Source organism: Papaver somniferum, chromosome 3 (assembly GCF_003573695.1).
Source record: "Papaver somniferum cultivar HN1 chromosome 3, ASM357369v1, whole genome shotgun sequence".
Taxonomy (NCBI): domain Eukaryota; kingdom Viridiplantae; phylum Streptophyta; class Magnoliopsida; order Ranunculales; family Papaveraceae; genus Papaver; species Papaver somniferum.
The window spans coordinates 90,664,243-90,680,183 of record NC_039360.1 but is presented as its reverse complement, the minus strand read 5'-3'; the positions used below and the strand labels follow the sequence as shown (position 1 = coordinate 90,680,183).

The window sequence follows — 15,941 nt, the reverse complement described above, 5'->3', positions numbered from 1 at the left end:
TTGTGAGGTGATTGATTAATCTAGGCTGTTCTTCGGGAATACAAGACCGGATTATCAATTGGTTCATGTTCACCTTGATTATTATCAAAAGACGGAACAAAAACTTTAGGGTTTTTCTGTGGGAGACAGATTGATCCTTTGACAGACTTGTCTGTGTGAGACAGATTTGTTTATTGTCAAAGCCTGTGATTTTGGGTCGTAGCAACTCTTAGTTTTGGGTGAGATCATCTAAGGGAATCAAGTACGCAGTATCCTGCTGGGATCAGAGACGTAGGGAGTACAACTGTACCTTGGATCAGTGGGAGACTGATTGAGATTCATCTATAGCCCAGTCTGAAGTTAGCTTGGAGTAGGCTAGTGTCTGTAGCGTCTTAATACAATTTGTATTCAATCTGGACTAGGTTCCGGGGTTTTTCTGCATTTGCGGTTTCCTCGTTAACAAAATTTCTGGTGTCTGTGTTATTTCAGTTTCCACATTATATTGTTTATCTTTATAATTGAAATAATACAGGTTGTGCGTTTAGATCATCAATTAGATTAATCCAACCTTTGGTTGTTGATTATCATTGATTGATCCTTGGACATTGGTCTTTGGTACCGCCCAAGTTATTCCTTGTATTTGATTAGAACTCGCAGGATCTGCTTGAGTAAATCAAATAAAGATAAAGATATAAACTCGTTGATATACTTTTAATTGATTGAGTCTTGTTGATTCTCTTGAAAGTATATTCGATTCCATACAGATTGCTAAGCGAAATATTGGGTGGTGTTGTTACGCCCCCGCTTTTTGGTTCATGATCTCTAGAGCTACGAGTTTTGTGTTTGATCGTGGTAAGCTAGTAAACGTGATATCTATATTTTTCATGGAGGAAAAGAACTCGCATTCTTTGATGACAGTTCGAAGTCTAGAGAAATATATGGAGAGAATGAAATTTTTCTTATTAGCTAACTCGAGGGCGAGTTTCTTTCAAGAAGGGGGGACTGATGTAGGACATATGCGTCTGTATCAACGAAGATAATTGATCCCTTACGTTTGTATCAACAATCATTGTTGATCACTACCGTATGTTTTAGTTTACTTGCTTTGCAAGTCCTTTATTTTCCTAGTTTAGGTAGAATTCTTTTTTCTTTTCTTTTTAGTCGGTCATGCTAGCTTATATAAAGGCTATGCCTTCTTGTTTAGAGATACATCTTATCATCAATATTATTATCAAGTTTGATTATCAATCTTTTACCTTAGAATCTAGATCATAGAATCATATTTTATCTAAGTTCCTGACGGAACTTCAACTATCTTCACAACCCTAGCAACTAATTTGCTTCCATCCCTATATGTGCTACACTACTCCGATGCCTCAATGAGTAAGGAAATCTAAACATGTTTTAGTGGAGAGAAAAGGATTAGAAAATGTGTACCTTTCTGATTGAAATCCCTCCTCTATTTATAGGTTATAGAGGGTATGCATCCAGTCAATTACCTGTCTGCATTCATTTTGAGGATGTGCCAAGACCAAATGCTTTGTAGCTTCACCTTTATTTAAAATTAGAATTATGTATCTAGACATTAAAAATGTACTTGGCCTAACAATTAATCTTTATTCATTCCCTCCTTCCAGGATGACCGGATTAATAATGTATTTGAACTAAATACATATCTAGATTAATTCTAATTTCTTGGCTTGAACAGATTCATCCCTTTCCAAGATACAATGAATGTAGTCACCTTAGTAAAGGTTAACAGATTTGGTTCTCAAACTTTTATGGGCTTAGGCTTCAACCCATGATCCAAAATTTTTGTTTAAGGCTAATGGGCTGAAGATCCTATTGAGCCCATTCCAAATATATATATGGTCCAAACAACTTGTTAACGAGAACAAAGAAAAAACGAACTCGAGGAGTCCGGTGTCCGAGTGTCTCAGTTTAGCAAATGAGAAACAAGTTGTGGGAGTCAAGTTTCCTTCTCATGAAGAGGCATAGGTTTCATTTGCAGCATATGAAAAATATCAGCTTTAGCAGAATCACTTAACTTAGAACTAAAATGAACACTAGACTTATTGAAATTGACAAGTTGACTATAAGTAGCACAAAAGCTATTTATAATTTGCAGCAAATTGTGATAGAGGAACCCGAAGCTCGAGTAAACAAAATGCAATCATCCGCAAAAAATAAATGGGAAATGTGAGGAGCATGAATTGCTGGTTTCACTGGAAGAATAAGATTCGACGAAACAACATGTGAAATGATGCGACTAAAACCTTCCATACATAATATAAATAAATAAGGTGAAATGGGATCACCTTGGCGAAGACCACGGTAGGAGTAAAACTTGTTGTTGGTGAACCGTTGAGCATCAAAGAAACAGTAGAGGTACTAATACATTGAAATATCAGAGAACACCAACGATCATTAAACCCCAGACGCTGCATGACTTGGATAACAAAATTTCATTCCGTACGATCAAAAGCTTTATCCATATCCAATTTAATAACGATAACCCCAGGAAAAACCTTTGTTTTTTCATGTAGTCCACCATTTCATGCGCAATAATGGTAGTATCCATAATGTTACGGCCTGGAACATAAGCTGCCTGCCATGGCGAAACTATTTTTGCAAGAAGAGTCTTCAATCTAACCGCCATCAACTTAGATATGATCTTGTAAGTGATATTACATAAACTTATGGGACGGAAGTCGGATGGTGTATGAGCACAATCGTGCTTGGGAATTAGAGTTTGATAGGTATAATTAAGTTGTGGCAGTAAAATACCGGTAGTAAAAAACTCCTGAACCATTAAAACAATCAGGCCCCACCACATCGCAACAATGCTTATAGAACCCCGCTTGAAACCCATCTGGACCCGGTGCATCCCAAGATTTTATTTGAAAAACAATATTTCGAATTTCATCTGCCGTAGGAATAGCTGTAAGCATGTCATTGTCTTGAGAAATAATACATGGAGAGATAAGGCTGAGAACAAATGAGTCCATATGAGGATTGACTGTAGTTGAAATATTAGCAAAATGATTGATAAGAACTTGTTCAATGGCAGGTCTAGTAGAATGCCAAATACCTTGAGAATCTTGAATGGTATCAATCTGATTGCGTCGACGACGAAAATTTGCTCTTGCGTGAAAATATCTGACATTCTTATCTTGAAAAGGAAGAGTGTGTTCTCTTGCATTCTGAAAAGCATTTCTTGCCTTAATATCATACCAACGGGTAATTTCCTGTTCAATCTGGTGAATGTCTGAAAAATTGGGAGCGGGAGATTGATGCAGATGTGCTAGTTGTTGTTGGAGCTGTCGAATATGATGCTCAGGTTCACCAAATACTTCACGTCTCCATTTTTTCAGAGCAGTAGAAGTATGGGACAACTTGTGAGTGAAATTACTAGCTGCAGAACCATTAATAATAGACTTCCATTGTGATTGAACAAGAGGCTTACAAGTATGATGCTGAAACCAAGATTCATAAACACGATACGGTCTTGGCATACTAGACAAAGTAGGGTCAGTAGACAGTAATATGGGTGCATGATCTGAACCAATTGGTAAAAGATTATGAACAACTGCGTTAGGAAAGAGCTGATGCCACGAAATATCACCCAAAGCACGATCCAATCTAGTATGAATAGAAGTAGCTGAATGTTGTCTATTAGACCAGGTATAAGGATTACCCGTAAAAGGGACATCAGCAAGTCCTAGTAAATCCACAGTAGAAGTAATAACTGAATGAGAAGGAGCAGTATGGATGGCGTAACTTTGTCGGTCAGAACTACAAAGTGTAGAATTAAAATCTCCAATAATAACCCAAGGCAAATCCATATGATCTCCCATCTCTCGAATTAACTGCCATTGTTGTTGCCATTCAGCCGTGTAAGTAGAGCTATATAAGCAAGTGGAAACCCACTCAGAATCAGTTGGACCTGAATGAATAATAACATTCACCATAGTTGAAGTATGATGCATAAGCTCGAGCTGAAATCCATCTTTCCATCGTAAAGCAATACCCCCAGCACTGCCTCTTAAATTATAAGACCAAAGACGAGGATAGTTCAGAAAGTACAAGAGAGACTGAACCTTCCTATCACCAGATTTAGTCTCCGACAAAAATATGACATCAGGGTTATAATTAAAAATACAAGAGTCAAGATGATCACGAGTTAGTTTAGGACCAATACTCTGACAATTCCAAGCTAAGATTTTCATAATATAGGAAAAAAAGAAGAAAACACAAAGAGAATACGAAAAGACAGCTAGAAAAAAGGTATTAAAATAAGATAAGATAGGAAGGAAAAAAAGAAAAAAATCAGTGAGATAAAGAGAAACCTGATCATCCCCGCTTGTCAGATTCTTTCTGGTGGTATCATAAGCTGAAGGAAGAAACCCATCCCATTCCCCAACAACTGGCTGCAAAGGTTGATGTTGTTGCATCATAAATTGATGGGCAGAGGTCGAAGTGGAATTTGCATCCTGATTGTCATCCTCTTGCATAGGATGAGTAAAAGTAGAATTCGAAGCAGACTGAGATGGGAGAGCTTGCTGACGAGTGCGTTTGTATTTACGAAGAGCTGACCTCTCAGTCCGAGTAATAGAGTTAGATACTGAAAAAGTGCTAACCAACTGACCATCATCAGGTTTTACAAAAACTTTCTTATTAGTCCGTTGTCGATGATTACGAGGGTTCGATTGAATGATAGCGGCATCACCTAAATCAGGATTATCCTCATCGGGATCATTATTGGCAATTTCAACTCCATGACTGCCAAATTTATAGATTGTACGAGCACGAGTATTGAGTTCAGCAGCTTTTTCTTCACAGTCAGCTTCAACATGATCAATAATATAGCAAGCCAGACATATATTACGAGGTTGTTGATGATAAAAGAAGGGAACCCATTGAACATAACCAGAAGCAGTAACCGCTAGAATTCCACGAATAAGTGGCTTCTTAAGGTCAATATTAACACAAGCAAAATGATTGGTCAATATTCCGCTAGAATTCCTTTCTGAAGCTCCGACGATAGTCAAGCGACAGTCAATGATTGGTCAACTGAAGTCAAAATGTCACCTTTCTGCTTTGTTCTTCCTAAATCTTATTTCTTAACTGAAATTGATTCTTATCTTCTTTGTTTTCTCTCGATATCGTGTCTTGTTATGATTCATTTCATTTTCTTTGGTTCTGTTTGATGACCTAATTCGAATCTTTGTTATCTGTTTATGACTGATCCTTCTCTTCTTACTTTTTAGGCATGCTTATTAATTGTCTCCTTTAATTAGTGTTGTTTCCTATGTTTAATCTTGATCTTATCCTTTTACTTTGTCTTCTCGTTGTTTTTATGAGCAGATTTCATTCACAAGTCTGATCATCCTGACTTGTCATGCTCTTGGTGGTATTGTTATAAGCGTTTGCATACTGCTTCTGAGACGTTTGTCCTATTTCCCCAACCAGCTTTATGGCTTCTCCAACTGGTCAATATTTACGGCATCCCCAGTTCAATCATTTTGTTTATATCTATCTTCAATCGGTGAGTGTGTTTGTTACACGTTATGCCCTGTACTCGTGCATCAAAACACGCAGCTGTTGGTTTATGATTATAAATTGCTATTCGCGATGGTTTTTCATTCCTCATCTGCTTGTTTCTTCTCATCTTGGTTACTCTCCTCGTTTTGTGCTTGTAATGGCTTCTGATGTTCCTGAGGATGTTAATGAAATACTGTCACAAATGCATAATGCTTCCATAGCAACTTCAGAAGATATTCGCAATACTGTGTTTCTTTCTACTGCTGACTTATCCAGAGGAAATGAAAGATGGAAATGGGCAGTTGCTGGGAAAGTTTTTCGTGAAGAACCAATGTCCATTGGGGTTGTGGTTTATCATGTTCGTCATGTTTGGTCTAAATATCAAGAACTTGAAGTTCGTACACCTGCTCCACGGATCTTTCAGGTCAGGTTTAACGCTAAAGATGATTTAAAAGAAATTCTCAAACATGTTCCTTGGTCTTTAGGTGGTTATCTGTTTCGCATTCATCGTTGGACTCCTTCGATAGACTATAGGACTTTGAACTATGGACAAAAAAAGAAGGAACAGAAACAATGTTTTGGAAACGAACATTCTAACAATACAATCCATTCATTAAAAAAAAGGAAAACCGAACACAATAATACGAGGTGAGACTTGGCATCTCCTGCTCCTTTTGTTGCCAGTGCATCATCAGCTGCTTGGTTACATCTTCTGTGCACATGCCACGAGGAGAATGAGCAACTCTTTTGAGTATCAAATGGCTAGAAGGATCCGATACAGCAAGGTGGTAGTCTACCAGCAGTTGTGAGTCATATTCTAATATATTGTGATTTATGCCAGCATTTTTTGCTTCAACCCAGGCTAGGAACAGAGCACGAGTTTTTACAACCAGAGCTGTAGTAATACCTGTGGGTATAGACCCTGCTTTGATGTTTTTCCTGTATTCCGGATACTGCATCCAGCTCCTTTAAAACCTGGGTTTCCCTTTGAAGCTCCACCAGTGTTTGACTGATTACATTCAACAAAAGCAAATTAAAGCTTAATACCAAAAGTCCAATACAAGCTTCAAAAGAAGCTTCTAATAGAATATGGGAAAACAAAATCATATTTCATGGATTCCTTACTTCCAGAGTTAATAAACATATATCTTCTGTTACGTGATCTGAAGAACTTTCAGTAGCCAACGTCGCAATCTTCTTAAAACGCAAATGCAATAGAGCCTGATGCCTCTATTGCCGAGACGTAACCTGTGTATCGCGATCTTAGTACATCAAGACGGCCTATTTTTTTAGCTCCTTTGGGTATAAAGGCTCTCAAAGTAGTGAAGTTCTCAGAGTCAGCGATCAGTTGAACATCTGCATCCTGGAAATAAATATTAGCATTACAAGTGTCAGTGTGATTTCCAACAACATCTTGAATGTGATGACCCTTCATCTTATGTTCAAATAATTTCCTATCATCATGGGAACACTTGACCACCTTGAGATTATTTTTCCACGGATCTAATAACCAAAGACAGCTGCCATCAAACCAATACAATAAAACCCGGTCAAAAGCACTCAATATCCGAGTAGGAGGTGAAGCAGTGCCATCCAAGCAACAACAACAGAATTTCGCTGGTGAGAGCCAAGAAGACGATAAAGAGGAGAAAGTAGTGGTACAAACATCGATTGTCTCCTTGACCCATACTTGCTTGACTATATCCTTTAACACATACAAGTGAATCTTACAACAACAACAACAACAACAACAGCACAAAGGACTATTCCTCTGCTGCTGATGATGATTAACATGATGACCATTGGTCAATAATAATTTCTCAAAAACCACCACACATGGAGATCCTTTGATAACTAGAAGATGATCAACTACTTGCATCCTCTCAGCTGTAGTCATTAAGGCACATTCAGCTGGGATGCGAACAAACTGAAAGTTCTCATCATGGAGGTCAAACAAGAGCAACATCTCCCTGGTCTCCTCACCATTATCCACTCCTCTAGTAAATATCCTCCAAAAAAGAAAACCACCCACGAAGATAGCAGATCTAGAAAAACTCATCCCTATCCCACTTGAATCAGCACCTGCTACAAGTGGGCTACTATCTGCTTTTCTCCATGAACAAGTTCCTAGAGTATAGACCATGGCCTTAAACAACTCTCCCCTATCACCACCATCATTCAAATGCTTGGAATTACAAAGAACTGTAACCACCTTGTATTCATTTGTTAATGAATCGAACCCAAAACCGTAATAGGATTTGATATAAAGATCCGGGTTTGGGCAACTGGTGCTTAAAACTTCAAGACCCCAGCTTGGGTTTTGGATCACAAAGTTAACATGTACGGGGCGGCTCGGTGTATAACATCCGAATCCATTACAATAATTAACCAATTCTATTTTCTTCAATGTACCAAAGGATGAATTTTTATGAAAAACAAGATTATCATCTTGAATGTCAACATTATTTGCAAGTGTATAATGACCACCATTATTACCGTCTAAATCTATACTGAAGATGACATGTTTAATAGATATAAAACCCTTATAAGAAGAATTAAGTAGATTAAATATGAGAAAGTGATTTTTTTTTGGATTGCTGAAAATGCAAGGATGGAAATTGAGGATCCTTATAAATAGAGTTGTACCAGAGCTTAGAGACAACAGATAAGCTCTTCAAAGGTTGAATTGCCAGTCTGGCGAGAATATGCTCCAGAAATATTTCATCAGGAAGCACCTGTTGAGTGTCGTCATCAGCACTATCGTCCTTGGTGGTCACTGATCTACTCTCTTCTGTGGTTGGTTTGTCATCACACCTCCTGATTTGGCATCTCATCTTCTTCGTAACCATAATTTAGATTTTCTGTAAGGTGACTTTGAAAGTTTATTCAGGATACCCTGCTACTGCTGTTTAAAAAAGCATAAATTACTAACCCTTCGGATGTTCATTTGATCTGAAAAGAGGAGAGGCAACAAAAAAATCCTCAAACGAGCAAAAGACGAACTTGATCGAACATAAGCGCGACTAGCTCACTTTTGGCTACTGAACACATCAGCAAATAGACATCCCCATCAGGGCATTACTTTGTAGAACATGGAGGTTCCAAAATGAAGACGAAACATTCGTTCAAAATGAAGAAACAGAAAGAGATGAAACCCTAGATTTATTCGGAGCCACCTACCCCACTTTTGATCTCGGTCGTTAAATCCAAGGGCTGAGAATGCATTATTTTTCCATTTTCTTTTCTTTTGCTCCCCCTTAAGGCTGATCCCATGGAACGTTCCCCTAGCACATGTGCGGTGGTGCCACCTAGGGTAGAGGGAACGCCTGAGTATCACGGTGAGGGAAAATAGGAATATGCGAGGTTGGAAACCCTTGCTGGGGCGAGGATGGTTTCTTCTCCTGTCGGAAAATTAAAAGGGGAAGATGTTATTTTTGCTTGACTGGTCAATGCCCGTTGAAGTGGGATGTAGTTCCTACAGTAAAGTTCGATTCCTCCTCCGAATCTATCCTTTTCTTTTTAAGAGAAGGTTATATTACAAAGAAAAAAAAAAGATAAAACCCAAGGATTAAACCAAGGTCAGTACAGAGAAGACTACATATATATTAGAGTGTTCCAATTGCTCCAAATTAAGCTAGGATCAACGTACTTAAAAGTATCGATATGAAGAACAAACCATTATCTTTTTATTAGAATTGCTTTTTACTTATCGGCTGAAGGTGGTTGCGTCCACAAGAAAAATACAACAAACTTCCAAATGCTGCCACAAGAAACATCAAATACTTGCGGCATAGAATCACCACCCCAAAAGAATAGGTTAAACTAGATGATCGTTGTAACGGAGGGACGGCCGACCGAAGAAATCGACGCGAAAATATCATTTTTCCTGGACACGGGATGAAAGTATCATTTTTCCGATGCACAAACCAAAATATGGTCGCGTAATGTGTTATGCATCCTTTGTGGTGGTTTGCATAATGACTATTTAATTTTCAAAAATTGTGCCTAAAGTGAAAGTATCACTTTTCTTGAAACAGAGAGAGTATATCGTTTTATTAGTTGCAATGAAAATAAGTTGATGCATAAACCAATGACTATATAAAATGCTATGTATCTTTTGTGATGGTTTGCATAATGGACATATAGTTAATTTTCAAAAATTGTGCCTACAATTGATAAACACCTCCGAATTTTTCGTAAAAGCTTTAAATTTGATATTGTTTTTTGTTCTCATTGCGTAGATTTTTTTGATACCATTCCAGCGAGATAAAATTTATGAAATTCTAAGACACGGATTTTTAGATATGTTATATTAAAGTTTGGTTACCAATTATACCCTTAACAAAATATGATATACAAGGAGCTATAATAATTGGACTAAAGATAGGCATGTCAATATATGTCCGATATCCGGAATCCGTTTCCGATTATTCGAGATCCTATAGGATTTTATCCGTTTTATCGGATATCGGATATCGGATATAATATATTATCGGATATTTTTGTTTCTTACCATATCGGAATCGGATTAGCCTATATCCGTTTGTTTAGATATCCGATATGCTAAAGAGTAAGGACGTACTTGTAATTTTCTCCAACCCTAGTTATTTCACTCCACTAGACACTTGAAGTCATTTCTTTTTTTCATTTTTTCTTCTCTTCTTAGTTTCTCAGTCGCCTCTCGTCGCTGATCGCTCTCGAGTCTCCACTACCACTCTATCTCTGCCTCTCCAGATCAATCAATCACTCAGTTGTTTATCAATCACTCACCCGCTCAATCAGGTACTGATTCTCTTCTATTTTCTATGTTCGATTATTGTGTTCGATTCATCGATTCACATGAAAATAGGGTTTCTGTCTTGCAATCAAAAATTAAGGTTTGATATGACTTACATGTATGGATGAAATTAGAGAAAGATTTGAGATGGGTTTAACTTAAATATTGATATAGTTTTAGGGTTTGGTTGGATTGATCTATTTTTGAGATGGTTTTGTATTCAATGATTTTTCGACCAACGGGTTTTGTATTTGGTAATTCAACTGCCTCTATGACTATAACTACCTATTCTCGTCAATTTATGCTTGGACTACATAGGGTTCTTCTATTCTGAAGCTATTTTTTTTTACAATTTCTTTGCTAGGGTTTGAATTTGGCATGTTGTGTTACTTCATGATACAATAAATTTGAGTTTGATATGAAAATTGGTTGAACTGGAATACACAGCAAGCACTTGCGAAAATGTTAAAAAACCCAGCCAAGGGCAAGACAGTTGCAACCTCAAAGTCAACCCCTTTGCCTCAATCTCAATCAAATGATGTCGTTTCTAGGGGTGGTTCACAATCACAAAGTGTTCAAGCTTCAGCAATTGGCTCAACACCGGGTACTAGTGACACTAGGAGATTATCAGAACCAGAAGAGAACCTAGCTGATGATAACATGCCAGGCTCTCATACAGATGATGAAGATGGAGAAGCTGGTGAGGATCCACTGATAACTGCTCTGAAGAAAAAGCTTAGAGCAATAAGGTCACCAGTGTGGGATGAATTTGAAAGGTATTGTAAAGTAAGACACAACAAGAAAACACACGTGAGGGAAGCTGTTGTACTAGGTACATGCCATCATTGCAAGAAGGTAGTTGATGCTGTTAGTGTCAGTGGTACTACAAGATTGTGTAATCATCTAAAGATTGCCAAAAGAGACCACAGAACAAGGATGGACAACAACAGATTTCTACTTCACTGAAAACAGCAGGTAAGAAAGCTTTAAAATTAGCTAATTGGCAGTATGATCCTGCAGTTTCTAGACATGGCTAAGCATGATTACCTTCTCAACATGGCTCAACATTTTTACTTTAGAATGCTTTGCAAGTCTTTGAACCCTGCTGTTAAGATCATGAGTAGAAACACAACCAGAAGTGATGTGATTAAGTTTTTTCTTGAACAGAAACTAGAATTGCAAGTAGAATTGGATAATATGACCTCTAGATGTTGTCTTACAACTGATATGTGGACTGCTAAGCATACTAAAGATGGGTATTGTTGTGTAACATGCCACTACATAGATGATGAATGGAATTTGGTTAAGAAAACATTAACTTATATTTTAGTGCCATCACCACACACAGGAGATGTTCTCACAGAATGTATCAAAACTTGCACTATTAAATGGAACATAGATAGGAAATTCCTTTCTTTAACTGCAAATCTGTACTACAATGGGGTCTATGAAGTTAACAAGTGCATCAAACAATGGGAAGACATTGAGTATGCGTATATCATAGAAATGGGGTTGAAGATGAGGGAGAAGTTCGATGTGTATTGGCTTGAAAGTAATTTGGTTATGGGCATCGGAGTTGTGTTAGATCCTAGATACAAAGCAAGATGGTTAGAGTTTCGTTATAAGAAGTTGTATGGAACTGGCTATGCAGTGGAGTATAACAAATTCAAAACAAAATTGACAGCTCTTTTTTATGAGTATGATTCACAAAACTCAAATGCAGATGAACACTATTTTGGTGCCCGCAGCTCTGTCTCTAGCTCAAGTATGATGGATTCAGACAATCCAGATGAAGTACGTGATCCTGAATATGCTGAGTTTATGATGGAGAATATTGAATTTGAGGTGCAGAAATCTGAGTTGGACAAGTATTTAGAAGAACCAATGCTTAGCAAAGGCTCACCAAAATATGAGTATTTGTTTGAAATCTTAAGTTGGTGGAAGCTAAATGCACCTAAGTACCCAACTCTTGCAAAGATGGCAAGAGATGTCTTGGCTATCCCAGTCACCAGTGTGGCATCCAAATCAATGTTCAGTGCAGGTGGTAGAGTGCTTACAACACACAGAGCTTCATTAGATCCAGAGCTTGTTGAAGCATTGTTGTGCTTAAGCGATTGGTTGCCAGATTTCATTTGTGAAGGTAACATTTTTTTTTCTTTTTTTTTTTACTTAAACTCAGTGCATAGATCCATCTGTAATTTGTTATTCTTCTTAGTTCCTATTGAAATATGTTATGACTACATAAGCGAAAAGCATCCCGGATGCTGGTTTTGACCAGTATATTTTGACTTAGAGAGCAATGAGCAGTACAAAACAAACTATCTACTTAGATGTTTTTTCTGAAATACTACTAATCTCTATTTATTGTTAGCACTTCAATTTGGATCTAATCTATGTGTGTTTGTCTGAATGCAGATATGGAAAATTTGGAAATCTACTTAGATGCTTAAACTCAGTGCATAGATCAACGACGAATGAAGTCAAGAGATTCATAGGCTGGAGCCTGGAGAGGAGAGTGACAGATACTTATCTTACTTTCTATAGCATTTGCTTGTGTTTCTTTTCATGTATGTGTGTGTAAGAGACTTACTTAGAGACATAACTACTTAAGAGTAATGTTTTAAGACTTTTTGAAGACAATTTGGATGGTATGTATGAGAAATTTAACTTAAATATCACCTTTGCTGCTCTGCATATGTTTTACAGACAATAGTTGTTTTTCTTGTCAGAATCGGATATTATCGGATAAATATCCGATATCCGATAGCTTAACCTATCGGAATCGATATCTGATTTTGATATCCTATAGGATATTATCGGATATCGAATATCCGATAGTGCTTAACTTGTCGGATATCAGAATTCTAAATATCCGACGGATATTCTTCCATTGACAGGCCTAACTAAAGAGGAGGGATAAGTGAAGTTGATTGAATTTTTTGGTTACAAACACCAAATCCAATCTTTTTTGTGTCAAATTGGAAAAAGAAGTCATACTTCACATTGACACATAATCACCATATATAGAGTCCTTCCTCGCTTTGCTCGGTCGGCCTAACTAGAATACTGTTGTCATGGTGAGGAGGGCCGACCAAAGAAAAACAAAACACAACTGATCACGATCGGAGAGAAACAAAAACGATAGTACATGAGCACAACGAGCTCATCCTATTCTAGGTAAGGAATCTATACGTGTCAAACAAATTTTAAAAAATATATACAAGTGTGAATCGTTAGAGAGTCACAGGAGTCGATCACTGCTCATTGTATCCATTTTTTGTTGTTGCACAAACTCACTTCCAACCATTTATCCCCGATTCCATTTTGTAGTATATTAGAATTGTAATCATTTAGAGATCGGTTGGATCAAATCGCTAACACGACTCATTCTAACATTTTGTTCTCCTTACACGTGTTTTAAGTCACAACACATGGCAAGGAAATCTCTAGATCTTACGACCAAGTCCGACGTTGTTGCCCACACGAGGCTCCATCAAAAAAAGAACTCAAAAAAATAAATAAAATCAAATGTAAATACCAGCAACAGCACCAGGAGCTGAGTATAAGCAGAGAGATTAAAATTTAATCAGCGATTATCGTAATTTTATAACCTAATTTGATTGATTCCCATCGAATTGAGAAAGAAATCTAAGAAGAGAAGAAGGAAGTGTAAATTTGAGAATTTGAAATTAGGGTGATGAGAGGAGACGACTCAAGAGGAATCGAGAATGGAGATTCAGGATTCAAAAATAGAGAACGAAATTAAGTTCAATATGGGGTTCTGTTTCTGTTTCTTTGCCTGTGCTCTTAGATGAAAAGTAGAAGCATATTTGATCCAAAAATAATTTTCGCTCTGCTAATGTAATTGATCAGATTTAATCATTTTTTTTCGTAATTTTTCATTACTAAGTTTTGTATATGTAATACACTGAATAGAAATTGCATTTTCGATAGTAATTTTGAGTTCTGATTTGTTGTCTTTGATTAATCGACAAAATGGGGTGATGGCGGAGATGACGGTGGTGGGGTGTTGGTAAGGATCAAAAGTGATTGACCTTTGATTAATGATGGAGCTGAAGGAATGAATGATGTTGGTGGTGAAAGAACGAAAGTGAGCGTTCTTTAATGGTTGATTCAAATTTTCGCGGCGGTACTGGTGGTAGTAGAGGTGCTGTCGTTAGAGTTGGTGGTGAAGCTGCTAGTGGCTGTGGAGTTGCTGGTGGTGTTGGCGATGTTGTGGTGTTGGCGGCGGCGGAATCGTTGTAATGGTGGCGATGGTGTTGCTGGATTTGAAGGAGGCGGTGGAGGACGGTGATGGAAGAGAATAAAGTTAGTGGCGCTAGCGGTGGTGGCGATGGAAGTGATGGTGTTGGAGGCGGCGGCGGTAACGGTTGTGGTCCGGCGCAGGTGGTGATGGAGGAGCTGTCGGTGACGGTGACGATGGGAACTAAACAAACTGAAGAGAAGAGAAAAGAAAGAAAAGAGGAGGGATAAATTAGTCATAGAAAAAAAGCTACGGAATTCCAATCTTTTCATGAAATTGAAAAATTTCGTTACTCCTCATTCCACGAAAAGTGGCCATAAAAGGGACTCCGTCCGGTCCGTCGGCCCAATTATATGCTTCATGTGTAGCCTCTTATCTAAGCAATGGCCCAAGCAGATATAGCGATGAAAATAAGGTAACTACTTATGGAAAACCCTATATCGATTATCGTATTTCTGTATTCTACAGTTACAATTATAAAATCAAATACTAATTATTTTTTATCTTTTTTCCCAGTATGCGGCAGGTCAAAGAGTTTACGAGGCCGGTTCACCTACAAAAGTGTTGAGGATGTATGGATAACCCCTCCCCTTCTCATCCATCATTTTTTCTCAGATCAGCATCGGTATCCATGGTCGATTTGAATGACAATACCGATATGGTTCTAGACCAAGTGGCATTGGGACACGTCGAGACGGTCCTAGAGAATTTGAAGGTAGGGATACGTTGAAGCGAGACAAGATTGAGGTTACTGCAATTGTCAGGGGAGTGACTAGACTGGCTGATCTTATGAGGGAAGACAACGCCGCAAAAATGTCCAAGATAGATGAAGGCATAGTAATGTTTCGTGAATATTTGGATATTAAAAAGCACAATGCCGGCATGAAAATTACGGAGACTAACTTAGTGGCGTTGCAACCATTGGATGGAGCTGCTATGAAAAAAACTCCAAAAACCCATTTTGACCCGGCTCGAAATCCTCACACATCTAGCTGAAAAATATGAAAATGAAATTTACTAATGAAAATTAGGTGTTGCTAGGTGATTATTAATTAAAAGTTTTTCTTATGTGCTTAGTATTTTGATTTGATTAGTTTACTTTTCATTCCACCGTCCTTAAAAGAAATGTAATGTTATGAACTTAACAATGGCATGTGGTGATCTATGTTATGGTTATTCTTTTATTTTAAAAGGAGAAGAAACTGTATTACCAAGGTTGAGGTGGTAGGTGTTGATGTTTTTAATCAAGATATCATTAAGCAAGAAATTCAACAGTATTATACTTCTCTTTTCCACTACACCAAATTTAAGGATTAGCAACGGTATCTGGCAATTGCAAAGTGGTGTTGCAACAGTTCTTCTCTGTTGCGATAGTCG

The 15,941-nt window shown here is 37.7% G+C and overlaps 1 protein-coding gene and 1 long non-coding RNA gene across 4 annotated transcripts; one reads left to right on the top strand and one right to left on the bottom strand.

Annotated features, from left to right (window-relative positions):
* Positions 1–5,873: 5,873 nt before the first annotated feature.
* LOC113356793 lies at positions 5,874–8,664 on the bottom strand. Of its 3 annotated transcripts, none has more exons than XM_026600015.1 (3): positions 6,649–8,664; positions 6,431–6,532; positions 5,874–5,927 (listed from the first exon to the last, which is right to left on the bottom strand). In XM_026600015.1, the coding sequence occupies exon 1, from the start codon at positions 7,664–7,666 to the stop codon at positions 6,722–6,724; it is 945 nt and encodes a 314-aa protein (XP_026455800.1). In that variant the 5' UTR covers positions 7,667–8,664; the 3' UTR covers positions 5,874–5,927; positions 6,431–6,532; positions 6,649–6,721. The 3 variants fall into 3 exon arrangements, with proteins under 3 accessions (XP_026455800.1, XP_026455799.1, XP_026455798.1); XM_026600014.1 differs by lacking the exon at positions 5,874–5,927 and adding an exon at positions 6,081–6,235; XM_026600013.1 differs by lacking the exon at positions 5,874–5,927 and having other exon boundaries at positions 6,086–6,532.
* A 5,138-nt stretch (positions 8,665–13,802) lies between these two features.
* LOC113361467 lies at positions 13,803–15,617 on the top strand. Its single transcript, XR_003365134.1, has 2 exons — positions 13,803–14,979; positions 15,081–15,617. It is a non-coding gene; the product is annotated as an uncharacterized LOC113361467 (long non-coding RNA).
* The last annotated feature ends 324 nt before the right edge of the window (positions 15,618–15,941 follow it).

Bases quoted from the DNA above. Each gene is read 5' to 3' on its own strand.
- LOC113356793 (XM_026600015.1), bottom strand. From the start codon at position 7,666: ATGGTCTATACTCTAGGAACTTGTTCATGGAGAAAAGCAGATAGTAGC.